General features: G+C 43.2%; 9 protein-coding genes across 13 annotated transcripts; 7 read left to right on the top strand and 2 right to left on the bottom strand.

The window, feature by feature from the left end:
- Positions 1-371: 371 nt before the first annotated feature.
- Positions 372-5,067, bottom strand: LOC115769582 (transportin-1). The gene is made up of 10 exons (XM_030714458.1): positions 4,875-5,067; positions 4,450-4,571; positions 3,717-4,388; positions 2,526-3,635; positions 2,298-2,468; positions 2,063-2,234; positions 1,802-1,897; positions 1,315-1,390; positions 837-1,011; positions 372-772 (listed from the first exon to the last, which is right to left on the bottom strand). Exons 2-10 carry the CDS (start codon positions 4,546-4,548, stop codon positions 665-667), a joined length of 2,679 nt encoding a protein of 892 aa, XP_030570318.1. The 5' UTR covers positions 4,549-4,571; positions 4,875-5,067; the 3' UTR covers positions 372-664.
- A 126-nt stretch (positions 5,068-5,193) lies between these two features.
- On the top strand, positions 5,194-6,084 carry LOC115769583 (splicing factor 3B subunit 6). The gene is made up of 3 exons (XM_030714459.1): positions 5,194-5,495; positions 5,555-5,673; positions 5,744-6,084. The coding sequence occupies exons 1-3, from the start codon at positions 5,478-5,480 to the stop codon at positions 5,970-5,972; spliced, it is 366 nt and encodes a 121-aa protein (XP_030570319.1). The 5' UTR covers positions 5,194-5,477; the 3' UTR covers positions 5,973-6,084.
- A 358-nt stretch (positions 6,085-6,442) lies between these two features.
- LOC115769661 (zinc finger protein 93) lies at positions 6,443-8,801 on the bottom strand. The gene has a single exon (XM_030714574.1). It carries the CDS (start codon positions 8,786-8,788, stop codon positions 6,545-6,547), a length of 2,244 nt encoding a protein of 747 aa, XP_030570434.1. The 5' UTR covers positions 8,789-8,801; the 3' UTR covers positions 6,443-6,544.
- Positions 8,802-9,094: 293 nt separating this feature from the next.
- On the top strand, positions 9,095-11,931 carry LOC115769660 (zinc finger protein 420). The gene is made up of 2 exons (XM_030714573.1): positions 9,095-11,626; positions 11,688-11,931. Exon 1 carries the CDS (start codon positions 9,116-9,118, stop codon positions 11,615-11,617), a length of 2,502 nt encoding a protein of 833 aa, XP_030570433.1. The 5' UTR covers positions 9,095-9,115; the 3' UTR covers positions 11,618-11,626; positions 11,688-11,931.
- A 255-nt stretch (positions 11,932-12,186) lies between these two features.
- LOC115769845 (gastrula zinc finger protein XlCGF58.1-like) lies at positions 12,187-14,689 on the top strand. Its single transcript, XM_030714821.1, has one exon. It carries the CDS (start codon positions 12,191-12,193, stop codon positions 14,549-14,551), a length of 2,361 nt encoding a protein of 786 aa, XP_030570681.1. The 5' UTR covers positions 12,187-12,190; the 3' UTR covers positions 14,552-14,689.
- Positions 14,690-15,023: 334 nt separating this feature from the next.
- On the top strand, positions 15,024-17,739 carry LOC115769811 (zinc finger protein 85-like). Its single transcript, XM_030714780.1, has one exon. The coding sequence runs from the start codon at positions 15,110-15,112 to the stop codon at positions 17,459-17,461; it is 2,352 nt and encodes a 783-aa protein (XP_030570640.1). The 5' UTR covers positions 15,024-15,109; the 3' UTR covers positions 17,462-17,739.
- Positions 17,740-17,931: 192 nt separating this feature from the next.
- LOC115769841 (zinc finger protein 540-like) lies at positions 17,932-20,404 on the top strand. The gene has a single exon (XM_030714815.1). The coding sequence runs from the start codon at positions 17,989-17,991 to the stop codon at positions 20,332-20,334; it is 2,346 nt and encodes a 781-aa protein (XP_030570675.1). The 5' UTR covers positions 17,932-17,988; the 3' UTR covers positions 20,335-20,404.
- Positions 20,405-20,784: 380 nt separating this feature from the next.
- On the top strand, positions 20,785-23,894 carry LOC115769747 (zinc finger protein 540-like). 5 transcript variants are annotated; one of them, XR_004018783.1, is made up of 3 exons: positions 20,785-23,259; positions 23,323-23,436; positions 23,516-23,894. XR_004018783.1 is itself a non-coding variant. In XM_030714688.1 (2 exons), exon 1 carries the CDS (start codon positions 20,863-20,865, stop codon positions 23,248-23,250), a length of 2,388 nt encoding a protein of 795 aa, XP_030570548.1. In that variant the 5' UTR covers positions 20,785-20,862; the 3' UTR covers positions 23,251-23,259; positions 23,323-23,894. The 5 variants fall into 5 exon arrangements, 3 of the variants coding, with proteins under 3 accessions (XP_030570548.1, XP_030570549.1, XP_030570550.1); XR_004018784.1 differs by having other exon boundaries at positions 23,519-23,894; XM_030714688.1 differs by having other exon boundaries at positions 23,323-23,894.
- Positions 23,895-24,496: 602 nt separating this feature from the next.
- Positions 24,497-27,191, top strand: LOC115769320 (zinc finger protein 540-like). Its single transcript, XM_030714053.1, has one exon. The coding sequence runs from the start codon at positions 24,574-24,576 to the stop codon at positions 27,169-27,171; it is 2,598 nt and encodes an 865-aa protein (XP_030569913.1). The 5' UTR covers positions 24,497-24,573; the 3' UTR covers positions 27,172-27,191.
- Positions 27,192-27,283: the final 92 nt, after the last annotated feature.

Raw genomic sequence — 27,283 nt, forward strand, 5'->3', positions numbered from 1 at the left:
GTTTTATGTGTTTTCTATAGCTATAGCACTGGTTCCGGCATAAGTACAGCCGGAACACAAATGTATTTAAGTATAATTTGATTTGCAATGAGGGTATGCAAAATATATAAAGAATTGGCTACTGCGGAGTAAGACTGACAATTTATGTCCAGATATAAGAGAATCCTACTTTTGTCTTATAATTTTTGCGTTGCCTATATATTGATGTAAATATACATACATATACATATATATATATATATATATATATATATATATGGGATTATATGCATATATATATATATATATATATATATATATATATATATGGGATTATATGCATATATATATATATATATATATATATATATATGTATATGATGATATACCTATTTGGGTTAAATGTTATGTAGTTATATGTGTAATTTGTAAATGAATTGTATTAGTTTGATGTTTGCTTTTTCGGCGTTTTGTAGTTGACTTTATAAGTTGAAATTCCAAATATTAATGTAATTGAATTATTCGAACTGCATCGAACAAGCCTAATTAAACATTTGTCTGCTAACTGTGCTTACACTAAGTTTAAAGACGACGACACGCTTACTTGCATACATAAACATAATTGTCTAGTTAATAAGTTGCTTATGGGTGTGGTATGTGGACTGTTAGTGAAGCCAATGCCACCTTATATGTTGTACATTGTAACCAAACGTTCGGCTAGAGTTGGCGGGAATTGATCAACAAATCGACGCCAATTCTCTTCACCAACTTGTGTCTTGAAGCCGTGTAATATCTGTTAAGGCGAATTCAAATCAGTTAAACAGTTTTCAATTGAATCAACAAGCCAAGGCACATACCTTTTGTATCATCTGATGCAGATCTTGTGGCGGATTTACCCATGATGCTATTGCATCGCAGAAGAATATAAAGTCAGGCACAACGCCAGCTGGATTCACGGTGATCATGTGGCACATGCCACGAAAGGCCGAGTCCTTTTCGTCATTATCTCGTATGTGACGCAGCGATGTGCACCTGTTTTGGGTATATCATGCAAAAAAGCATTAAATATAACATCAAATAGCTGAGCATGCCATAGGCAAACACTCAAATAGAAGCAAAAGATTAAAAGAAATAGAAGAAAAAAGTAAGGAACAGCACAAAAGAAATTTATATATTACAGAAGATCAAAAATTACTGTAAAAGGATATTCTGTTGCGTGTTCTGAATTCTTTAAAAGCATAATTTAAAGTTTTAGTTAGGAAATGCAATAAGAATAAGATACATAATGATAAAGATAAGAATGAAAAAACGATATTTGATAAATGTGTTACACACCACTGTCGTACAAATTCGGGCAAATAAGGAGCCACTTCAACTGGGCACACATAACCTAGACGACCGATTGTTATTGCTAAAAGAACAGAAAAATATAAATAAATCAACTGAATAAATTATATTACATTTATTTTATGGATTTGTATTTGGTATTTAGTGTGTTTGTATTGCATCGATTCGTTTTCAATTAATTACACACAACGAACAGTTGAACATTCACGAGAACTTACAATACACAATGATGGTATGTGTTATATGTGATGTTCATATGTTTTGTTTATTATTGTTATTGTTGTTGCAATTGGCGACAATGAGTCACATGCAACGTTAAATGATACCAGAAATAAATGTTTAGATAGCGCACATACATATGTACAAATATACGTACACACATACGCACACAAACATATAAATATTTCGCATATACATTGCATACAGCTTTTATAACGATTGCACATAGCACACACACCTTTTTGCGTCTACTCACCTGTATTCTCCAGCAGCGTTTTGGGCGTATTCGGGCGATTAATGATGATGAAGAGATCGGTTAGTACAAGGTGTATGTATTGCTTTGTTTCCTCCCCTAGAATTTTTAAAAAACGAATTTACATTATTTAATTGCTCTATGAATAGAACTTATATACTGTATATATGTAAATATTCTGTTTACATGCTCAAACTGTATAAAATTCACATATAAAAATCTTGTTTGATGTTATTTTTATAATAAATATTATCGAGGACTCACCCAATTTCATGCATATTTCGCCAATAGCCCATGTTGCATTGTTGCAGACCGAAATAAAATCGGGATTCAAATTCTGACCTAATATGGGAAAGAACTCGGCCATAAACGGATGCACATGTGGAAAACAGGCTTTGGTCAAATCACCGAGCAGAGCAAATGAGGATTGGCGCACCTACAGCAACAACAACAGCAAAATTTACTAATGCTTATAAGATTCGCAAATAAATAAACTTACTTCCGGCAGAACATCCTGCATGCACTGGTAAAGCAGATGCATAATATTGCTATTAGCTACCAGAGTTTCAATGTGTCTGTCCAAACCCTCGGCCAGGCCAGAGAGTAAATCCAGAGCAACAATCATGCGTTCTTTATCGGGATGATCAAATGTGTGATTTTGCTTGCAGAGCTGAAAAATAAGAATTGTCTATCTATATTCTAAAATAATTTCAGGATGATGACATACCATCTCCTGATTGATTGTCTGCTCAATGAGCGATATGCATCTTCTATAGACGGGATCACAATAGGGCAAAAAGCCCGATTGCAGGGCAGTTGCAATGCTGGACAGGCATTCAAGCAATGGGAACAGATCTTTGTCATCGTCTTTTAGCAAGTTCCATTTGTCAATTAGTGGCGGCATTAATATATCAATATATTGTGGCTTGTTTAGATGGTGACCCACAGAGTCAGCCAAGGTGCCAACAGCATCATACAAGATCAATAGATTCTTATGTTGATACTTGGAAAAGGCGAAAACGAGTGTTTTTAGTATATATTCCAAATATGGAACCAGTTCGGTGCAAGCTTCCTCCTCGAGCGTGGCAAACGCCGAGCAGGCAGCTTCCTGCACACGCTTATTTGAATCCAGGATACGCTTGAGCAGCTCCTCCATCAGTGGTTTTAGGTATTGATCATGTGGCTGATTGACAACCCAGTTAGCGTAACGCGAGAGCGTCCAACAGGTAATGGAGCGCACCAGCGCTTTTTTGTCGGACAAGCAGCTTATCAGATAAGGTATCAATTCAGGCAGATGCTGAATCATACCCTGCATGCAGCCCTCGGCAATGGCGCCGAGTGCCAACACGCCACTCTCCTTGATAACCCATTCTTGATGGAACAGTGTGTCCTTTAAAATGGGAAGCACAATGGGCAGACAATCCTCGCGAAATACATTCGCCAATACATCAAGGGCGGCAGCGCTGCACTTGCGCAAATTCCATTCAGATAGCGAGCTATCATCGTCCAAGCCATCATCGAATTCATCTTCATCCTCCTCACCACCGGACGCCTGGCTAACCTCACCGCTTTTGATGGTGTGTGTGCGAGATTTGTGGAAGCGTGGACGTATGTCCTCCTCGCGATCCGGCACCATATCATCCTCCTCTACATTTCCCTTGAGCAGAATAATATCGATCTCAGAGTATCTCATGCCACGCACCAAAACAGGCGCCAGCTGGGCCAAATATGGTGCTAGCACATCCTTACAAATACTTTGCTCCGCCAGCGACAGCCAAAACTCGGACGCCTCCAGGGCTACGCCCTCATCGGAGTCCTGTGTGCGCAGCAGCATATACTGAGCAAAGACAATAAAATACACAAAATAGCCAAGTTAGAGCAATATTGTATACCTATTATCCTAGTTTTAATTGCTTACCTCAATGATCTGCGACATGTGGGGCATTAGTCTGTCCATTCGCACTTCAAGCAGCATGACTAGACCATGACAGACATTCTTGCGCACTTCATGATCTTCATCCGACGACAGATTGAACAGATTTTCAATAAACGCATCAATGTGCAGCATTAGCGCCTGGGATCGATTAATAATGAACTGATTAATGCATGCAATTGCGTGAGAGCGTATTTTGGGGCTGCTATGTTTGAAGTACTGCAAAAACTTGGGTATCATCACGTTCAGTGGCCTGTTGAGGGCAGCCGAGTCTAAGATTTCAGCTGAATCCTCGCAAATCTTTTGCAAAGCACTAAAGGCTCCCTCGCACACATTGTAGTCCTGGTTATCAAGCATTTCGCACAGCGATGGCAACAACTGTGGCCAATTTTGCAGACCTCCATTGCTGGCTATTGTGGTGATCAGAATACCGACGGTAGCGCGTATCAGAGGTGATGCATCGCCCACGGCTTGAAGGCATTCGTGTTTAATGTACTCAACAATCTCCGGCTGCAGGTTGCTGCCATGCATGCGTATGTTGTTCTTTAGTATTAAGCCGCTCAGCGAACGTGTGGGTTCATCTTCCGTTTTTAATTTGGTCAGCACATAGATCAAATAATTATTGAAGTCTGGATATCGGTTGAATTCCTCCAGTTTCTAATGAAAACGAAAAGTAACTTGAGCTCTTTTTATTTGCTTATTTGTGCAGCTGGCTTACCATTTGGACTGCCATTTGAGTCGCTGTGTCTGGTGACTGAGATTCTTTTAAGATCCCAATGATCTGCTGAAGACCTTCTGCCTGGGGTTCCCACGTCATTTTGATGCAGTTTATGTGAGATGCTGAGAGGTGCAAATTAATTAGATATACCGTCTAAATCAACCCCACCCATACTACGAGAGTTGAACGCCCTCTTAAAGGGTAGTACGAGGAACTTTGTCCGAGGCCATCTCTCTACCTCTCTACACATACACACACAGACACTCACTAACACACGCACACATGTTCAGTTATACAGACAGCGTGAAAAAAACACATAATGTAATAACTACTTGAGGCTTGTCGCTGCCGCCATGTTCTTTGTAGTCGTTAAACATTATTTTGCTTCACTTTATGTTAGCACTAGTGTACCTATTGAAACTTACCCTCAATTGTGTTGGGTGTGAATTAAAACTAATTTTGCTGGGTACACTTGATAAACCCCTTAATTTTCTCTTTTTCACTTTTCTGCCAGATGAATTTTTTGTGGTGTTTGAGTGTGACCAACTGAGTGACTAAGAGCATTTAGGGTCACATTCCAATCGATAACGATAAGCAAAGAGTGCTGTAAAATGTTTTCGTCTATTGTGAATTAAATGTTAAAGTAACGATGACAGCTGTGATTGCTAGTTTACTATGTTGCCGTATTAATTTTTCCTTGATTTTTATATAAATTCACATTGTGGAAAAAATAGAAAGCATTGGTTTTTGCTACAGCATTTGTAGAGAGAAAAATAAATAACATTTTAAACACGTTTGATATTATGTTAATAGCAGTTTTATGTTATGTTCAATAACATGAAGTGCTTCTCTAACATAATTTAATCACTATTTGTTTGGGTTTGAGGCCAGACAGACAGGCCCATTAAATTTTAACAAAGGACCAAGTTTCAGGACATTCATCCCGGGGTCAACAAGCAGCAACGCCAGCCAGACGGTCAAGTGAAAGTTTTCTGCTAGTCGCATTTCAAGAGCAGTTGCGACCAGACATGAACAAGCGCAACAACGTGAGTGCCGCACACAAAGGAATAATTGAGACAACAATTAAAATGAACATTTTTTACAGATTCGGCTGCCGCCAGAGGTGAATCGGCTGCTATATGTGCGCAATTTACCATATAAAATAACATCCGACGAAATGTACGATATTTTCGGTAAATTTGGTGCCATTCGTCAAATACGCGTGTAAGTGACTTGAACTTAAACTAAATCGAAGCATTTAGTTAATTACATTTGTAATTGCAATCATTGACAGTGGCAATACGCCGGAGACAAGGGGCACCGCGTTCGTTGTCTACGAGGACATTTTCGATGCCAAAAACGCATGCGACCATTTATCCGGCTTTAATGTGTGCAATCGCTATCTGGTCGTTCTCTATTACCAGTCCAACAAGGCCTTCAAGCGCGTGGATGTGGACAAAAAACAGGAGGAGCTCAACAACATAAAATCCAAGTACAATTTAAAAACACCGGAGGCACCTTAGAAGCTGTCGAGCTGCGTGGTTGCGGGGCTGCCAGTCGCCGCAGGATCATATGGTTCATTGAACTTTCCACATGCACTTCTATATGCATATAAGTCTTAAAGCAAGCCAATTTTACAAAATTTTAACAATGCTCAAAACTGCGTAAACAATTTGTATTTTTGTACAACCATTTTGCTAGCTATTTGTCGAGTTTTAAAATAATTTCCATCATCATTCGTAACAACATTAAACATCATCATCAATCATCAGCATGTATCATGCCAATGTTTGGCACTTCAAGACACTTATTCAGCTTGAAGTTCGAACAATTGGCAATCATAAAACACATGAAAACAACTCTCATCAATATAACAAGCAAGTAAAAGTAAAAATAAAAAAAAAATTGTAAAACTCTCATTCGATTGCTTGGGGTGGTGGCTTAACAATCAGAGAAATTACAGATTTCATTTAAAAGTCGTAATTTAAATTTAATCATATCTAATGGACAACTATCTCACAGTTAAATATTAACCAGCAATAACATCTCCCATATATTATCGTACTTGGAAGCATATAGCACCCAATGTGCTCTCTCAGTAAGAGAACTCTTTGCTCTCGGTTTCATCTGGTGCCTGTGTCTTCTCAGCAGCCGCCGCTGCTGCCTCCTGGTACTGCGCGTAGGTATTTTGCTGCTTTTCCAGCATACGCTGCTTGGCCAGCTCCCGGAGCTCCTCTTTAGCTACTTCAGCGATCTTTTGACGCAATGCTTCAACTTTACGCCTCTTCTCACATTTTTGCAGTTCCTTTTCCCGAAACTTTTCTGTTATTTGTTTTGGACGGTTTGCCGGCTTCGCTGGTTTCTCTTCGTGCACCTTTTGATGGCGAATCAAAGCCGCCTCCTGACGAAAGTGGGTGCCGCAGGTCTTGCAGGCATACGGCTTCTCGCCCGTGTGTATCCATTCGTGTTGCTTAAGAGATTGTGAGTTGGCAAAGCGACGAGCACAGAAGCGACACTCAAAGTCCTTGACCTTTTCATGGACGCTTTTGTAATGTCGCTTCATGTTGCCCAAATTGTTAAAGGCTTGATTGCAGCCCGGGCAGAAATGCATGCCCTCCTTCTGCACAAGCTTTACTTGCGTTGCTGCATTGGAGGGCATTAAGACGGCGGGAATGGGATTCACAACGGTGCCTGCCAATTGCGCAATGTCCACACGTTCGACACGACGCGGATCCCGTGGTATTGTAGCCACTGACTCGGCGCACACTTTCAATAGCTGGTCCGCTGCATTGGCATCATTTTTCGCCAGAGAATCGGATGCTTCACTGATAGCCTGTTCAACAGTTGGGTTTGAGCTACTGAGTTCCACTTGGCGCTGGCGGTAGGTCTGAATGGCACGATCTACACTCTTCTCGTGTATCTTTAGATGCTTGGTTAAGCTCTCTGTGTACAAGAACTTCTTGCCGCAGACCTTGCACTCGCAACGCTTCTCGCCGGTGTGCGTCATCTCATGGATTTTGCATGCATGCGACTTCCCAAATGTCTTGCCGCAGTATTGACACGCATAATTTCGAACTTTCTCGTGCACAATCTTCACATGATTATCCAGCGCCCGCTTCGTGTGTGTAGCATGATCACAGATCTGGCACTTGAACATTTTCTCCTGCGTGTGCGTGAGAATGTGTTTGCTCCACTCTTGTCGCGTGGTTTTGCCCACACCACAATATGGGCACACATAGTTCTTGATGCCTGCGTGCCGCAGCAGATGATTTTTAAGCGCGCTGTTTATGTGAAAGCCCTTGCCGCATATATTGCACGGATAGGGCAGCTGCTGCCCGGTGTGTTTGTACATGTGCTTCTTAAGGGCGACTGGGCAGCGAAATGGCATACCGCACTCGGTGCACGGCTGCTCCGCCCGTGGCACACTTGCGCGCGACATGTTGTGCACCTTTTTTAAATGAATTGTTAGTAGTCGCATGCGTGGAAACAGCAGCTTACAGTCCTCGACAGTGCAGGGAATTTCAGCGGCGCTTTTCGTGTGCGCATAGTCCACATGCAGTCGCAGTGCTGCCGCTGTCGTAAAGCCCTTCTTGCAGTTCTCCACCTGGCACTGAAAGGGCAACAGTTCGTTATGGTGCTTTACGTGCTCATCGTAGTTGACTTGCTTCTTAAATTTCTGCTGGCAGACATGGCAGGTGATAATGCGGTGAAGATGGCGTTCAGCTGCGGGAATGCGCTTTCGTTTTGCCTTTGAGTTGGCCAGCCTCTCACACGTTGCTTCGCTATCCGTTTCGCTGTTTTGGTCTAGCAGGCGCTGAGCCAAAGGAACATCATCATCGCTAAGGCTAGACTCCGATGAGCAGTCGCTTGAAATTTGTTTAACGGTCTCGGTTTCCTTGTCAACGTTCTCCAGCATTTTAAAGACTTCCTCTTCGTTGTCAATCATCTCCAATTTATGACTTAGCAAAGGATCGAACTCATTGCTTGGCTGCTCATCCTTGGACACGAGTGCGGACTCGTTGCTGGCCACTGGCAGCGGTTCGTAAATGTCAACTGTGTTGACATCAACGATGAGTTTGCTGGCTACCATTTGCTTAAAGCGCTGCACTGAGGCGACGCAGAGCTGCTGAAAATCATGGAGGTCGTTTAATCTGGCGAAGCAAGTGGAACAGAGATTTCTGGGATAGCCGTCTTGGGGATCCACCAACAAGGACGTGCATACTGTAAATGTCTTTGCGAGATCTGGCAATAAAAACAGGTCATACACTGTACTGCTCTCGACATATTCTAAGCAAACGCGGCATATTGAATCAACAGAGTACAGTGTGTTTGTACTCATTCCAGAATATCAATAATTTTAAAGAATAAACAATTCCCAAATTGATTTGCACAAGTATTTAAAGCGTTTATAGTGATGTACAAATACAAAGATCATGCAAAACACAGTATCGATTAGGGCAATGGCGTATGCCCTGGCGAAATATCGATTATTTATGCACATGTATAGGAGTAGCTGCTTGAGTAACCGATACTTGTACTCGTTCTAGTTGGCTGACGAGTATACCAATTTTTTTCGTGTCAATATTATTTTTTTTTGTTGCTGGAAACAACCGAAGAGCAAAAATTTTGTGAACATATAAAAAATACTTCGAATTGATCAAGCACGATGGACGTGGCGAGGACATACTCCATACACACGCTGTGTCGCATTTGCCTGAACCTCTTGCAGAACGACGCTGCCTACGATTTGTATCTGGTGCCTGGCCTAGCCAAAAAACTTTGCCTGTGCACCTCGCTGTCTGTTGAGCAAAACGATGGCTTTCCGAAGAACCTGTGCACTAATTGCTATGCCCGGCTTAACGATATGCACGATTTTCAAAAACTATGCGTGGACTCTGTACAAAAGTTTCAAGATATGGTCGCCAGCAACGCCTTCACTTGTCAATCGAACTTTGACGTATTGGATCCAAGCGTCTCGGCGCACGACATGCCCAACGAGGATGAGGACCACATTAACTTTGATCCGCTGCTGAACCACAAAATGGAGCTAATCGAAAACGAAGAAGATGTGTTCAAGATGCTCGAGGATGTCGACAAGGAGGCCGAGGAGGTCGAAAAGGAAGTCAAAGAAGATAAAAGAGAGATCAAAGAGCCCATTACAGTAAATATGTACAACGAGGACTCGTCTTCCATTGAGAGCGGCAACGACAACGACAGGGATATAGACTTTGAGCCAAACAGCAGCGACGACGACATTCCCCTAGCACAACGCATGCGGGGCAAAGCCAAAACCACCCGAGCAGCCAAGTCCAAGCCTAAAAAGAAAAAGCCCGCTGACGGCGACGACGATATGGATTTCAGTACATCTTCATCGTCAGATGAGGACTCCGACGACGACGGTGAACCTGGCTCAAGGCGCGGATCAAAGGAAAAGCCCAAACGCAAGCGCATTCCTGCTGCCGAGCGGCACTTGCATCGCATCATCGATTGTCATATTTGCCATCAGAAGTTCAAGAAGGCGATTCGCTACGAGGAACACATGAAGTACCACAATGATCTGTTGCCATTCCAATGCAAAGTGGAGAGCTGCAAGAAGGGCTTCACCACCGCCAACGGACTGCGCATACATGTTGATCACGCGCACACCGAACTTTCCGAAGTGCATGCTTGCAGTGTTGAGGGCTGCGGCAAGACATTCCCACGCGTGCGTCTGCTTACGTTCCACATGAAGAAGGCGCACAATATTTCGAAGTCTGCGGCTCCATTGCGCGACTTCCCCTGCACAGAGTGCAACACCGTGTTCCGTTGTCCGACTGCTCTCAAAAAGCACATGTACAAGCACACGGGCGAGGAGCTTCCGTATCCATGCAACATATGCGGCAAACGCTTCGTGATCAACAGCGCACTCAGGGATCACTTGATGCGGCACGCGGGCATTAAGAACCACGTATGCCCCTACTGCGGCGTGGGCAAGACCACGCGCCAAGAATGGAACGCCCACATTCTGACGCACACCAAGGAAAAGAAGTTCAAGTGCCGCCAGTGCGATCATGCTTCCCACAACAAACAGGCTCTGTCCAACCACGTCAAGGTGGTCCACATGAAGATCAAGAACTTTGCCTGTCAGTACTGCGGCAAAACCTTTGGAAAATCGCACGCCTGCAAAGTGCACGAAAGAACGCACACGGGCGAGAAGTGTTGCGAGTGCAAGATCTGCGGCAAGATATTCCTTTGCGAGAAGAGTTTAACGAAGCATTTGAAGACGCATGAAAAACGGGATCTGCCGCCAGTCGAAACGCACCGTCCGCTTAACATTCCGCTGCCTGGTGTCCAAATACCCAGCCATATGCAGCCCGATGGAATGATGCCTCCAAATGTAGCCGACGATTTGCTGAAGGCTTGTGGCGGCGGGCCCGCGACAGGAGCAGCAGCAGCAAATAAACCGAAAAACTCACGGCGCGTTCAGCGTGTGGATATATCTCAACTGGCGGGCACCTCTGTTAATCCAATACCATCGGTATCGGTGCCATCCTGGTCGCCCCAGGTCAACTTTACCAAGAAGGAGGGCCAACACATTTGTCCCGGCTGTGGTCGAGGCTTCAACAATATTGGCAACATGAAACTTCACTATAAGATAATACACGAGAAGGTGAAGGATTTCGCCTGTCGCTTCTGTCCGAAGCGTTTCTCAAAGGCACAAATCTTGCGGCATCATGAATGGATCCACACCGGCGAGAAACCGTTTGAATGCAAGATTTGCGGTAAACATTTCCGACAGGAGACGGCGCTTAAGAAGCATATTAAGACACACGACAAGCCCAATAGGCGCATATATCCAGAGAAAGAAGAAGTGCAGCCTACCTTCCACAAGATCGAGCCACGCGAGATCGATCGCGAGCCAAGAAATTACGATCAGTATCAAGATCCGGCCGCAGAGCGAGCTGCGGCTACAGCTGAGCTCCTTGCCCATCAGATTGAGGAGAACGAGGCGAAGCGCAAGGCAGACATCGAACGACGGAAGATTCAAGAGGCAGCTTGCGAGCAGCTGAACAAGCTACAAAAGCAGCAGGAGATTGAGAAAGCGACCACGTCCTATGACGGCTACTATGCACAAAAGGCTCAAGCTGAGGGCCTCAGTGTGGACGCGCTTAAAATAGATCATGTATAAATCGGAACGGTGAGGATGAGACACTTTCAAAGCCCAGCAATATTTTATATATAGCTATAATTTTTTACAGCTCCTCAGTCTTATAAGAAACTATGATCTATACCCTCGAATTGCTCCATAATTGCTTATTGTGGCATGAACACAGTAACTCAATGTATTTTACAACAATATTAATTTTACCATACATTTATAAATACATATGTATTTTTGTTGTCTATGTACTGCATAGCATCTATTGCTTAATTAGAATAATGAAATTCATATAACGTACTTAAAATGTGTGTTCGTTTTGTTTTGCGAGCTCTTCGGAAGTGAATACTACCCTCAATCGTAGACACCTAATGCCGTAATAGGGTATTTTGTCCTCATATTTAAATACCCTTCCCTCCCCATCGCACATTCACTCATATATACTCGTACATATAAATTTAAAGCATTTCTAGTGATGCGCTTAGTTGTAACGAGTCAACATTACACGAGTACTCGTGTTAGTAACCGATATCCAATAGTTTAATCCCTGAATAATCTGTGAAAAAAACAGCAGTAGCTCAAGGGTTAAATTGCACACACAAAATGAATGAGGAGAGGCAAATCTCCATTAACGAAATATGTCGAACTTGTTTATCAAAATTGCAACACGTTGCAGTCTACGATCTGTTTGTGGTTCCGGGTCTGGCCAAGAAGCTATGTGTGTGCACTTCCCTATCGGTGGAGCAACATGATGGGTTCCCAAAAAGCCTTTGCTCCAATTGCTACACCCGTCTAAACGATTTACATGATTTTCAGAAGCAATGCGTGGACTCTCTTGATAAGTTGAGGGGCATGTTGGCCAACAACTACTTTACAATCCACACCAACCAGGCTAACAGTTTTGACGTGCTGCGTGTTGCACCACAGGATGTTGATGTGGCTATCGAAGAAGAAGACCGCATTAACTTTGACCCGCTCCTTAATACAAAAATTGAGATAATTGAGAATGAGGAGGATGTTTTTAAAATGCTAGAAGATGTCGACAAAGAAGCGGAAGCGGAAGAGACGGATAAGGAGTCCTGTGAAAGCGAATACGAGAAAAATGATAACGATGTGGACTTTCAGGCGAATAGTAGCGATTCCGACGATGCCAGGCCCCTGTCTCAACTACGAACTGCTGCTGCGGTATTAAAAACAAATTTAAAGGGCAGAAGTATGGCTGATGATGAAGGGAATTCCTCTAGCTCGGAATCGGACGTGGATAACGCAACTATATCTAAAGGGAAAACGAAGCGCAAGCGAATTTCTGAGACTGAGCGACCTATGCAGCGTCTAATTGATTGTCACATTTGCCATCAAAAATTCAAGAAGGCGATTCGCTACGAGGAACACATGAAACATCACAACGATCTTTTACCATTCCAGTGTACTGTGGAAACCTGCAAAAAGGGTTTTACGACTGCCGCAGGTCTGCGACATCATGTGGATCACGCTCACTCGGAACTCTGCGAACTCTACGCCTGCACTGTAGAGGGATGCGGCAAGTCATTTCCTCGCACTCGTATGCTCACGCATCACCAGAAAAAGGTTCACAACATTATCAAGCCTGAGATCCGTGACCATCCCTGCACGGAATGTGATAAAGTCTTCCGATGTCCGACGGCGCTTAAAAAACATATGTATAAGCATACTGGCGAGGAGCTGCCGATTTCCTGCAACATCTGCAACAAACGCTTTCACATAAACAGTGAACTTAGGGACCATCTATTGCGCCATGCCGGGGTGAAAAATCATGTTTGTCCTTATTGTGGCGTGGGCAAAACAACTCGACAGGAGTGGAATAAACACATATTGACGCACACCAAGGAAAAACAGTTCCAATGCCGACAGTGCGATCATTCTTCACACAACAAGCAGGCTTTAGCCAACCATGTCAATGTGGTTCACATGAAGATTAAGAACTTTGCCTGTCAGTACTGCGGCAAAACGTTTGGAAAATCGCACGCATGCAAGATTCACGAGAGACTTCACACTGGCGAGAATTGTTGCGAGTGCAAGATCTGTGGCAAGATCTTCCTTTTCGAGAAGCGATTGACCAAGCATTTAAAAATTCATGAGAAGCGCGAATTACCAGCGACTGATGCAAATGCACAAGTAGACGAAACAGGTCTGACTTCTTCGAATGTTAACCAGGAGTCCACAACACCGGTAGACGTAAAACCCGGGCCAGCATCGTTCGCTAAACCGAAGAAGTCGCATAGAGTTGAGCGTGTTGATATATCTCAGCTGGCCGGAACCTCTGTTAATCCAATTTCATCAGTTTCTGTGCCTTCCTGGTCGCCACAAGTGAACTTCACTAAGAAAGAAGGCCAGCACATTTGTCCAGGCTGTGGGCGTGGCTTTAACCACATTGGCAATATGAAGCTACACTACAAGGTGATACACGAAAAGATCAAAGATTTCGCGTGTCGCTTCTGCCCCAAGCGCTTTGGCAAGGCCCAATATCTGCGTCATCATGAATATACGCATACAGGCGAGAGGCCTTATGGCTGCAAGATATGCGATAAACACTTTAGCCATGGCTCATCGCTGCGAAAGCATATGATTTCGCACAACAGACCACCGAAAATTCAAAAATCTCCAAAAACCACACCTCAGAAAAAAGAGCATCAGAGGCCAAAAATCGAACTTAACAAACGTCCCGCAAAGAATTATGAACAATACCAAGATCCAGCTGCGGAACGGGCTGCAGCTACTGCTGAACTGCTTGCTCAGCAACTCGAGGAGAGTGAGGCCAAACGAAGAGCGGAAGCTAAAACTCGTAGCATTCAAGAAGCTGCATGCGAGCAGCTGCAGAAGCTGCAAAGGGAGCAGCTGATCGAAAAGATATCCCTTGATAGCTTTCAAGTGGAAAGGTCGGAGGCTGGTATAGGCGTGGATGCTCTCAAGATAGATCATGTTTAAACTCTCAAGATGCTATTTTTTGCAATATTAGTTTGTAAGATATTGATCTTAATTTATTAATAATTCTTAATATTCGCATGCTAAGTTACTGCAAGTTTCGAAAATGCTTTAAATTGTTTTCAGCTTAAAACATGAAATAAATGATTGTACGCACTTTAACAAATATATAGTGCGATGTAAATACTAAATCGTTTTTATAACATTTTTAAATTATAATTTAAAATATAAGGCCTTTGGCAACAGAAAAGCTACTCTATTACTATCAATCTGAATTAGAATATTTAAGGCAATATAATGGATACGTTTTTATTTATTATTATTTATATTTCAAATTTTGAACAAAAATGATTGTTTTTAATGACCACAAGAATATTCAGAGCTACGCATTTCGAACTCGCACATGTAACGAGTATTTGTGATTACTTCAACAAGTAACCGATACACGAATAGCTCGTTCCTTTCATGGACGCGTATACATAGCTTTTTCCATCGAAAAATACTTGAAAATTTTATTAATTTATAATCTTATTGGGAGCAACCAACATAAGCGAAAACAAAATGGACGAGGAGAGTGAATACTCCATACATTCGATTTGTCGTATTTGCTTGAACCACTTGCGAAACGATCCAGCCTACGACCTGTTTCTAGTCCCAGGTCTCGCTAAGAAACTTTGTGTGTGCACTTCACTCTCCGTGGAACAGCACGATGGGTTCCCCAAAAACCTTTGCACCACTTGCTACACCCGGCTCAACGATTTACACGGATTTCAGAAGCAATGTGTAGACTCGGTACAGAAGTTTCAAGAAATGGTCGCCAGCAAATATTTCATACCCGTCATGGGTACTGTTGATAATGACGATGTAATGAATGCTGCGACACACGATGGGGAAACGGAGGAGGATCGCATCAACTTTGACCCGCTTTTAAATACTAAAATAGAGGTAGTGGAAAATGAAGAGGATGTTTTTAAAATGTTGGATGATGTCGACAAAGAAGTTGAGGAGGTTGAGAAGAATTTTTCCAGTGACAACGGAAACGACAATGACGATGATGATGCCCAGTTCGAAGCAAACAGCAGCGACTCGGAAGACGCCATGCCCTTGTCTCGTTTACGAAGTGCTACGAGAGCGTCGAAAGCAAAGGCTAAAAGCAAAACTGTGGTAGATGATGAAGACTCCTCCAGCTTTGAGTGGGGCATCGACAATGACGACAAAAAAGACAAACCTAAAAGGAAACCAAAACGTAAACGCATTCCAAAAGCCGATGTGCCACTTGATGATCCTATTGACTGTCATATTTGTCATGAAAAATTTAAGAGCACAAATCTTTACGACGACCACATGAAGCATCACAACGATCAATTGCCATTCCAGTGCACTGTGGAGTCCTGCAAGAAAGGATTCACTACGCCTGGCGGCCTACGCCTGCATAAGGACCACGCTCACTCAGAACTCTCTGAGGTGCACGCCTGCACTGTGGAGGGATGTGGCATGAAGTTTCCTCGACCTCTTTTACTCACGTTCCATTTGAAAAAAGTACACAAGATTATAACGTCTCGGGCACGGGATCATCCCTGCACGGAATGCGACAAAGTTTTCCGCTGTTCAACGGCTCTTAAAAAACATATGTATAAGCATACTGGCGAGGAGAAGCCCATATCCTGTAACATCTGCAACAAGAGGTTTCACATAAATAGTGAGCTCAAGGACCATCTTTTGCGCCATGCTGGGGTCAAAAATCATGTTTGTCCATACTGCGGAGTGGGCAAAACAACGCGACAGGAGTGGAATAAACACATATTGACGCACACCAAGGAAAAACAGTTCCAATGCCGACAGTGCGATCATTCTTCACACAACAAGCAGGCTTTAGCCAACCATGTCAAGGTGGTTCATATGAAGATTAAGAACTATGCCTGTCAGTACTGTGGCAAGACTTTTGGCAAGTCATATGCCTGTAAGGTCCACGAGAGAATCCACACTGGCGAAAATTGCTCCCAGTGCAAAATCTGTGGCAAGGTTTTGCTTTTCGAGAGGAGTTTGACAAAGCATTTAAAGCTTCATGAAAAGCGCGAATTACGAGCATCAGCGACTACTGTTAAACCGCAGGTCGACGATGATGCGCAGAGCACTCAGAATTCAAGCCAGGAGTTGACTGACATGAACCCCATAGCAATTGAGCAGACCAAGCCGAAGAATTCCCATAGGCTTGAGCGTGTAGATATATCCGAACTGGCCGGTACCTCTGTCAATCCCATATCTTCAGTCTCTGTGGCATCCTGGTCGCCACAAGTCAACTTTACAAAGAAAGAAGGCCAGCACATTTGTCCAGGTTGTGGCCGTGGCTTCAATCACATTGGCAATATGAAGCTTCACTATAAGATAATACACTTAAAGGTGAAGGATTTCGCGTGTCGCTTCTGCCCCAAGCGTTTTTCAAAGGCACAAATATTACGGCATCATGAATGGATTCACACCGGAGAAAAGCCATACGAGTGCAAGATATGCGGCAAACATTTCCGACAGGAGCAAGTAATGAAAGGGCACGTAAGAAAAGTGCACGAGAAACCGGCGAAGCCTCGCAAAGAACCGAAACCCAAAAAAGCTAGTACAGAAAAGAGAGAGAAAATGAATCTTAATAAAAAACCGCCTAAGATTCTTGACGAGTACCAGGATCCGGCTGCGGAACGGGCCGCAGCGACAGCTGCACTGCTCGCGCAACAGATTCAGGAGAACGAGGCGAAGCAAAAGGCGGAGGAGGAAGCCCGAAAGATTCAAGAGGCCGCATGCGAACAACTGCAGATGCTGCAAAAGGAACAGCTTATCGAGAAATTGTCCAGTGATAGCTTTCAGGTAAAAAAATCCGAAACCGGAATCAGCGTGGATGACCTCAAAAAGGATAATGCTTAAATAAACACGATTAAAATAATATGCTTTAAAATCTATTTACATTGTGTTATAATATTCAAAGGTTTTTAATTCTTTTTATTTAGAAGTTTTCAGTAACTTCTACTCGGTAGGATAATTAAATTGGTTGGTATACCAATATTATTGTTTGGAATATGCTTACTCTTTTATAGCTTTCTAAATAAGAGCAATTTAAGAATAATAATATGCGTTTCAAATTAAACATTGTAATTATTTAAATGAAGAAATTCAAAGTGAACCTTGGGTTGTCGACTTTTGTTGGGTGTTGACCACTTACAACAAGAAGTAGATAAAATACGTTTATTAAATTGGAATTAACATTAAAGACAATTTCAATATTATCAACAACAACTATCGCAAACAATTTACAATCGAGTACTTTTGATTACTCGTGCAAATAGCCGATATTTAATTACTCGTTCCTTTCCTGAACGCATATACACAGTTTTTCTCATCGGACAGTGCTTGAAATAGTTAAAACTTACACTAATCCGTAGAAAACACAAACAATGGATGGGGGGAGTGAATACTCCATACACTCTATATGTCGCACTTGCTTGAATCACCTGCGAAACGATCCGGCCTACGACCTGTTTCTGGTCCCAGGTCTCGCTAAGAAACTTTGTGTGTGCACTTCACTCTCCGTGGAACAGCACGATGGGTTCCCCAAAAACCTTTGCTCCAGTTGCTACACCCGACTTAACGACTTGCATGGATTTCAAAAGCTTTGCGTGGATTCTGTGCAAAGGTTTCAAGAAATGGTCGCCAACAATTATTTTATACCTGACATGGGTAATGTTGACAAAGACGGATTAATCTGTGCTGCGGTACACGATGGGGAAACAGAGGAGGATCGCATCAACTTTGATCCGCTCCTAAATACTAAAATAGAGGTAGTGGAGAATGAGGAGGATGTTTTTAAAATGATAGATGATGTCGACAAAGAACTTGAGCAGGTTGAGAGCAGTCCCTCCAGGAACAACGACAATGATGATGATACGCGTTTAAGAGATAATAGCAGCGCCTCGGAAGACGCCATGCCCTTGTCCCGTTTACGAAGTGCTACGAGATCGTCGAAAGCAAAGACTAAAAGAAAAATTGTGGTAGATGATGAAGATTCCTCTAGCTTTGAGTGGGGCATCGACAATGATGACAAAAAGGACGAAGCGAAAATAAAACCTAAACGTAAACGCATTCCAAAAGCCGGTGTGCAACTGGATGATCTGATTGACTGTCATATTTGTCATGAAAAATTCGATAGCACAAGCCTTTATAACGACCACATGAAGCATCACAACGATCTATTGCCATTCCAGTGCACTGTGGAGTCCTGCAAGAAAGGATTCACTACGTCTGGCGGCCTACGCCTCCATATGGACCACGCTCACTCAGAACTCTCTGAGGTGCACGCCTGCACTGTGGAGGGATGTGGCATGACGTTTCCTCGACCTGTTTTACTCACGTTCCATTTGAAAAAAGTACACAAGATTATAACGTCTCGGGCACGGGATCATCCCTGCACGGAATGCGACAAAGTTTTCCGCTGTTCAACGGCTCTTAAAAAGCATATGTATAAGCATACTGGCGAGGAGAAGCCCATATCCTGTAACATCTGCAACAAGAGGTTTCACATAAATAGTGAGCTCAAGGACCATCTTTTGCGCCACGCTGGGGTCAAGAATCATGTTTGTCCATACTGCGGAGTGGGAAAAACAACGCGACAGGAGTGGAATAAACACATATTGACGCACACCAAAGAAAAACAGTTTCATTGTCTTCAATGCGATCATTCCTCACACAACAAGCAGGCTTTAGCCAACCATGTCAAAGTAGTTCATATGAAGATTAAGAACTATGCCTGTCAGTACTGTGGCAAGACTTTTGGCAAGTCATATGCCTGTAAGGTCCACGAGAGAATCCACACTGGCGAAAATTGCTCCCAGTGCAAAATCTGTGGCAAGGTTTTGCTCTTCGAGAGGAGTTTGACAAAGCATTTAAAGCTTCATGAAAAGCGCGAATTACGAGCATCAGCGACTTCTGTTAAACCGCAGGTCGACGATGATGTGCAAAACCCTCAGAAGTTGACCCAAGAGGTGACCGATCCAATGGACACGAAACCCATACCAAAAGAACAAACTAAGCCGACGAATCCTTATAGGCTTAAGCGTGTAGATATATCCGAGCTTGCAGGTACTGCTGTTAATCCTATTTCTTCAGTGTCTGTGGAATCCTGTTCACCGCTTGTCAACTTTACAAAGAAAGAAGGCCAGCACATTTGTCCAGGTTGTGGCCGTGGCTTCAATCACATTGGCAATATGAAGCTTCACTATAAGATAATACACTTAAAGGTGAAAGATTTCGCGTGTCGCTTCTGTCCAAAGCGTTTTTCAAAAGCACAAATTTTACGGCATCATGAATGGACTCACACCGGGGAAAAACCGTTTGAATGCAAGATATGCGGCCTACACTTTAGGCAGGAAAAAGTAATGAAGACGCATGTAAAAAGGAAACACGAGAATCCGGCGAAACCTCGCAAGGAACCTAAGCCACAAAAAGCTAGTAAAGAAAAAAGGCCGAAGATGAATCTTAACAAAACACCACCTAAGATTCTTGACGAGTACCAGGATCCGGCTGCGGAACGGGCCGCAGCGACAGCTGCACTGCTCGCGCAACAGATTCAGGAGAACGAGGCGAAGCGAAAAGCGGAGGAGGAAGCCCGAAAGATTCAAGAGGCCGCATGCGAACAACTGCAGATGCTGCAAAAGGAACAGCTTATCGAGAAATTGTCCAGTGATAGCTTTCAAGTAAAAACATCCGAGACGGGTATCAACGTGGATGATCTCAAAAAAGATTAAGCTTATTTAAAACTATTATTTAATTTGTTTTATAATATGTATATAGTATTTTTTTATCTATTTTATACAACTTATCTACATACATAAATACCCTTTTATTTAAAATTTGGTAAAGACTCCTTGTTGTTCTGGACATTATTCGATTTTACTTTTTATTTTAACAACTTGATTCAAAATTAATTAAAAAAAAAACAATATATTTAATAACCGATCAAGTCTTTTCAATTTATGTAAGCTGCAGATTACATATAAATAGAATTAAAAAAAAAAACAAGTCGGTGGGTGTTTAAATAATATTATTCATATTTAAAATGACAGTTTCATAAATGTTAATATTTTTATTAACATGCCCAAAAACTATCGTAACAATCGCACAAGTAACGACTTTTTGATTACTCGTCTAAGTAACCGATACATTAATCACTCGTTCCTTTTGTGGACGCGTATACATAGTTTTTCTCATCGGACGGTGCTTGAAATTTTACTAAAATTCTCAAACTTATCTGAAGAAAAAACAGAATAAGCAAAATGAATGAGGGGAGTGAATACTCCATACATTCGATATGTCGTGTTTGCTTGAACCACTTGCGAAACGATCCAGCCTACGACCTGTTTCTAGTCCCAGGTCTCGCTAAGAAACTTTGTGTGTGCACTTCACTCTCCGTGGAACAGCACGATGGGTTCCCCAAAAACCTTTGCACCACTTGCTACACCCGGCTCAACGATTTACACGGATTTCAGAAACAGTGTGTGGACTCCGCCCAAAAGTTTCAAGAAATGGTGGCCAACAATTATTTTACACCCGTTATTGCTGATATTAATCAAATTGACAATGTCGACATACTGCATGTACCGCCGCCGGATGGAGAAATGGATGAGGACCGTATCAATTTCGATCCGCTGCTAAATACTAAAATAGAGATAATCGAAAATGAGGAGGATGTTTTTAAAATGTTAGAAGATGTCGACAAAGAAGTGGAGGAGGTAGAGAAGGAGAAGCAATCCTCCAGTGAAAGCGAAGCTGACAACGACGATGATGATGGTGACTTTGAAGCAAATAGCAGCGAATCTGATGACGCCATGCCCTTGTCTCGTTTACGAAGTAGTACCAGAGCATCAAAGGCCAAGGCTAAGAAAAATAATGATGATGAAGATGACTCCTCAAGCTCTGATTCGGACGATGATGACGATGACGATGATGATGATGACGATAAGCCCAAAACGAAACCAAAACGCAAACGCATTCCGGCCGCTGAGCGACACCTACATCGTCTAATAGACTGTCATATATGTCATCAGAAATTCAAGAAAGCAATTCGCTATGAAGAACACATGAAACATCACAACGATCTATTGCCATTCCAGTGCACTGTGGAGACCTGCAAGAAGGGTTTCACTACGGCTGGTGGTCTGCGACTGCACATGGATCACGCTCATTCGGAATTCTCTGAGGTACACGCCTGCACTTTTGAGGGATGTGACAAGACATTCCCACGATCTGTTTTGCTCACGTTCCATATGAAAAAGGTTCACAAAGTTGCCAAGGCTGACACACGGAATCATCCATGCACGGAGTGTGAAAAAGTTTTCCGCTGCCCAACGGCGCTCAAAAAGCATATGTATAAGCACACGGGCGAGGAACTGCCTTATGCATGTGAAATTTGCGGCAAACGTTTCCACATACACAGTGTGCTAAGGGACCATCTCTTGCGCCATGCCGGCGTGAAAAACCATGTTTGTCCCTATTGCGGTGTGGGCAAAACAACTCGACAGGAGTGGAACAAGCACATATTGACGCACACCAGAGAAAAACAGTTTCAATGTCGTCAATGCGATCATTCATCCCACAACAAACAGGCACTCTCTAATCATGTTAAAGTGGTTCACATGAAGATTAAGAACTTTGCCTGTCAGTATTGCGGCAAAACGTTTGGAAAATCGCACGCATGCAAGATTCACGAGAGACTTCACACTGGCGAGAATTGTTGCGAGTGCAAGATCTGTGGCAAGATCTTCCTTTTCGAGAAGCGATTGACCAAGCATTTGCAGATTCACGAGAAACGCGAGGTACCCCCTCCGGAAACCAGTGTTAAATCTCAAGGCGATGGCGACGCACAAACTACCCAGAATTTGAACCAGGAATTGGCAGAGCCGGCGGACATAAAGCCCGTGCCAATTGTTCCTCCTAAGCCGAAGAATTCCCATAGAGTTGAACGTGTTGATATATCTCAATTGGCGGGAACCTCTGTTAATCCAATATCATCGGTTTCTGTACCATCTTGGTCGCCACAAGTAAACTTCACCAAGAAAGAAGGTCAGCACATTTGTCCGGGCTGCGGTCGTGGCTTCAACCACATTGGCAATATGAAACTTCACTACAAGATAATCCACGAAAAGGTGAAGGACTTCGCCTGTCGCTATTGTCCCAAGCGCTTCGCCAAGGCGCAGTACCTGCGCAATCATGAATATATACATACTGGCGAAAAGCCTTTTGAATGCAAGATATGCGGCAAACATTTCCGTCAGGAGCAAGTGCTGAAGACGCATTTGAAGGTGCACGACAAGCCGCCGAAACCCCCAAAAGCCAAGAAACCGCCAAAGCCTTCTGTTAGTAAAGCAAAGGGACTGAAGGTCGAACTCAACAAAAAGCAACCAAAGATTTTTGAGGAGTACCAGGATCCCGCTGCAGAACGTGCCGCAGCTACCGCTGCCTTGCTAGCTCAACAGATGGAGGAGAATGAGGCGAAGCGAAAGGCGGAAGAGGAAACCCGTAAGATTCAAGAGGCCGCTTGCGAGCAGCTCAATAGACTTCAAAGGCAAGTGCAGAGTGAGAAGGGCTCCTATGATAGCTACTATGGGCAAAAAGCTGAAGCTGAAGGCACTAGCATTGATTCTCTTAAATTAGATCATGTATAAATTGAAGCGGTAAGAATAAGTTTTGAGTAAGTGTGAGCAATTTTTTACATTTAGTCATTATGAATCTTACAGCTATCCCAGTCCTCTTAAAAACCTTTATGAACTATGCGAATTCCTCGAATGGTTACATATTATAACATTATCTGCTTAAACATTTCAAATATGTATTACAAAATGAATTACTAAGTACGTGTTGAATTGCACACTTACTCTATAGGTTAATGTTCTGACTACAATTAAAATCACTAAATATTTTAACATTTAGTAGCTTAGCGGAGCAAACATCTTCTGGGATTCAACCAAGGTCCTGATAAGAAGGAATTACAGGCCCGTCGCCGTTCTTACCGAACCCAAAAGCCACACAGAACTCAGAAGCCGGTTAAAAGAATTAGAATATGCTGATGTCCTTTGAAGACAACGCACTGGGTACGATAGTAAAAGTTGAAAGAATGGACACGCAGTCTACCAGCCCGAACCCTAACTGTCTGTGGCATTAAATTCAAAAATCTGCACGATAAAAGTACGCAAACAATACTTTAAAACCTTTCAAGTTATTTAGTTAAGCACCATGAAAATGACAACATGATTATTATAATTATTGTTTAAGGAAATATATATTTACTCGTATATAAATATAAATATTTGCAATTTTCTGGCGTGTTAACACTTTAAATTGGGAGGAATGAATCTATTAGCACACATACATACATATATGTGCATACATTCACATACATGTATATGCATATGCGTTTATATAGTTGATATATAATGCAGCTGGCGCTGAGAAGCATAAGAAAAAGTATCGATACACTTTGTAAGAAACCGATTATTGAAGTACGATAACTCGTGTTTTATTTTTACAAATAAAGTTTTTATCAGCAATTAATTTTTTTCAACACTTAAAAGATGATCTTCATTAACTCTACAACTACTTGATTAATTCTGAAATGTAATTCCGACGGACGTTGGTTCAACTTTAAATTTATATCGCTTTGTTCGACTCATCTGTTTCTTAGTGACATCGATTATAAGTCATTTAGCAGATGTTAATTTAAAGTTTGTTTTCTTATTTGCCGCTTTTTGCAAAAACTAAAAGGCGTTCAAATGAACTATTTTTATTAAACTATTGCTGGTATAAAATTGCAATGAATTGCAACAGAAATGAATTTAATATTTTAACATCCGAAAAGAGGAAATATGTCCCCGCTGTTAATAACATTATATCAAGCTGTTAATTTAACAGACAACAGCAACGACATCCACAAATTCTTTTTCTGACGCGTTTTTTTTTCTTAGCAGTTTTAAATTTACAACACACCGAAGATGAATGAGGGGAGTGGATACTCCATACAAACAATATGCCGCATCTGCTTGAATCATTTGCGAAACGATGCCGCCTACGACCTGTTTCTGGTCCCGGGTCTGGCCAAGAAACTGTGTGTGTGCACTTCACTCTCCGTGGAACAGCATGACGGGTTTCCTATGAATCTGTGCACCAATTGCTATACCCGGCTCAACGACTTGCACGACTTCCAGAAGCTGTGCGTGGACTCCGTGCAAAGGTTTCAAGAAATGGTCGCCAACAATTTTTTCACAACAACTGCTGCGCCCATTAACCAAATTGACAACTTTGACGTCTTGAATGTTGCGACACAGGATGCAGATTTGGCTGGCGAGGAAGAGGATCGGATAAACTTTGATCCGTTGCTGAATCACAAGATGGAGATTATAGAGAACGAAGAGGACGTGTTCAAAATGCTGGAGCACGTCGACAAAGAGGCGGAGGAGGTTGAGAAAGAAGTCAAACAAGATGTTGAGGACCAGACTGGCATTCTCCAAATGTTTGGCGATGAATCCTCAATCGCAAGCAGCAACGACAATGACAACGATGTGGACTTTGAGCCTAACAGCAGTGACGGCGACGACGACATGCCCCTGGCCCAACGTCTCCGTGGGAATCCAAGAACAAGCAGTAAAACGAATGTGAAAAGAGTTCTCGCCAATGCAGAGCTTGAGGACGACTTTAGCTCAGGATCGGAAGAAGACGGCACCAAATCCAGAATGAAGCGCAAGCGGATTCCAGCTGCTGAGCGGCACTTGCATCGTATCATCGACTGCCATATTTGCCATCAGAAGTTCAAGAAGGCCATCCGTTACGAGGAGCATATGAAGCACCATAACGATCTGTTGCCTTTCCAGTGCAAAGTAGATACCTGTAGAAAGGGTTTTACAACGGCTGGTGGTCTGCGGCTTCACGTCGATCATGCGCATACGGAACTGTCTGAGGTGCATGCCTGTAGCGTTGAAGGATGTGGCAAGACATTTCCTCGCATTCGCCTGCTTACTTTCCATATGAAGAAGGTGCATAACATTTCGAAGGCTGCGGCGCCGCCAAGAGATTATCCCTGCACAGAGTGTGAGAAGGTCTTCCGCTGTCCCATGGCACTGAAGAAACACATGTACAAGCACGACGGCAAGGAGCTGCCATTCCCTTGTAATATATGTGGCAAACGTTTTGTGATCAACAGCGCGCTAAAAGATCATCTGATGCGGCACGCTGGCATCAAGAACTACGTGTGTCCTTACTGTGGCGTTGGCAAAACCACGCGGCAGGAATGGAACACGCACATCCTTACGCATACCCAAGAGAAGAAGTTTAAGTGTCACATATGCGAGCATGCCTCCCATAACAAGCAGAGTCTGGCCAACCACATCAAGATTGTGCACGAGAAGATCAAAAACTATGCCTGCCAGTATTGCGGCAAAACCTTTGGCAAGTCGCATGCATGCAAAATCCACGAGATGACGCACACCGGTGAGAAGCGTTGCGAGTGCAAAGTGTGCGGCAAGAAATTCCTTTATCCAAAAAGCCTTACGAAGCATTTGAAAACGCACGAAAAGCGTGTACTGCGTGCCATTGAAACGTATCGTCAGCGCCAAGTGGAACTTGGTGAAGTGTCCACAGGCACTGGCGAGCCATCGGATATTGCGGCAGCTGTTGCAGTCGTTGAAACACCGACGACTGCGGATGCAGTCGATGTGATAATATCCCAAAATGCTGCCGATGAGCTGCTTAAGGTGTGCGCCGAGTCGGTGGCAACGATACCCAGGGATCCAAGACGTGTGCAGCGTGTGGACATAGCGCAGCTGGCTGGCACGGCAGTTAATCCAATTCCATCAGTGTCAGTACCCTCCTGGTCACCACAGGTGAACTTTACGAAGAAGGAAGGCAAACACATTTGCCCCGGCTGCGGGCAGGGCTTTAACAATATTGGCAACATGAAACGGCACTACAAGATCATACACGAGAAGGTAAAGGATTTTGCCTGTCGCTTCTGTCCAAAGCGATTCGCTAAAGCGCAGACACTGCGGCATCACGAATGGATACACACTGGCGAAAAGCCTTTCGAGTGCAAAACATGTGGCACACATTTTCGACAGGAGACGGCGCTCAAGCGTCATCAAAGAACACACGAAAATCGCCCACCCGTCATATCATCCAAGTTCTACGCAGCGCGCGAGGAATTGGAGGAGCAGGAGCGCACGAAACGCGAGGCCAGGCGCAAAGCTGAAGCGAAACGCAAAGAAATTGCGGAGGCCGCTAAAGAGCAACTCTCATCGCTGCACAAGATCGAGGCCACCGACAAGAATCTGCACTCGTATGATGAGTACCAAGAGGCTGCCGCAGAGCGTGCAGCAGCATCAGCTGAATTGCAGGCACAACAGTTTGAGGAGAACGAGGTCAAGCGACGGGCGGACATGGAGCGTCTCAAAATACAAGAGGCCGCCTACGAGCAGCTGCAAAAACTACAAAAGCAGCAAGAAATCGAGAAGGCACAAAGCTCCTACGACGGGTACTATGCGCAAAAGGCCAACGCCGACGGCACAACCCTGGATGACCTTAAGATTGATCATGTGTGAGAGCGGATTGCTTGATAAGATTTTGAAAATGTTATCAATGTGTGGGATGCAAGGAAATATTTGCAGAAATGCAAATATATGTTAAACTGTAACTTTCTAAAAGCAATACTTT

This window comes from Drosophila novamexicana, unplaced genomic scaffold, assembly GCF_003285875.2.
Source record: "Drosophila novamexicana strain 15010-1031.04,08,12 unplaced genomic scaffold, DnovRS2.1 tig00004554-arrow-pilon, whole genome shotgun sequence".
NCBI classification, from domain to species: Eukaryota; Metazoa; Arthropoda; class Insecta; order Diptera; family Drosophilidae; genus Drosophila; species Drosophila novamexicana.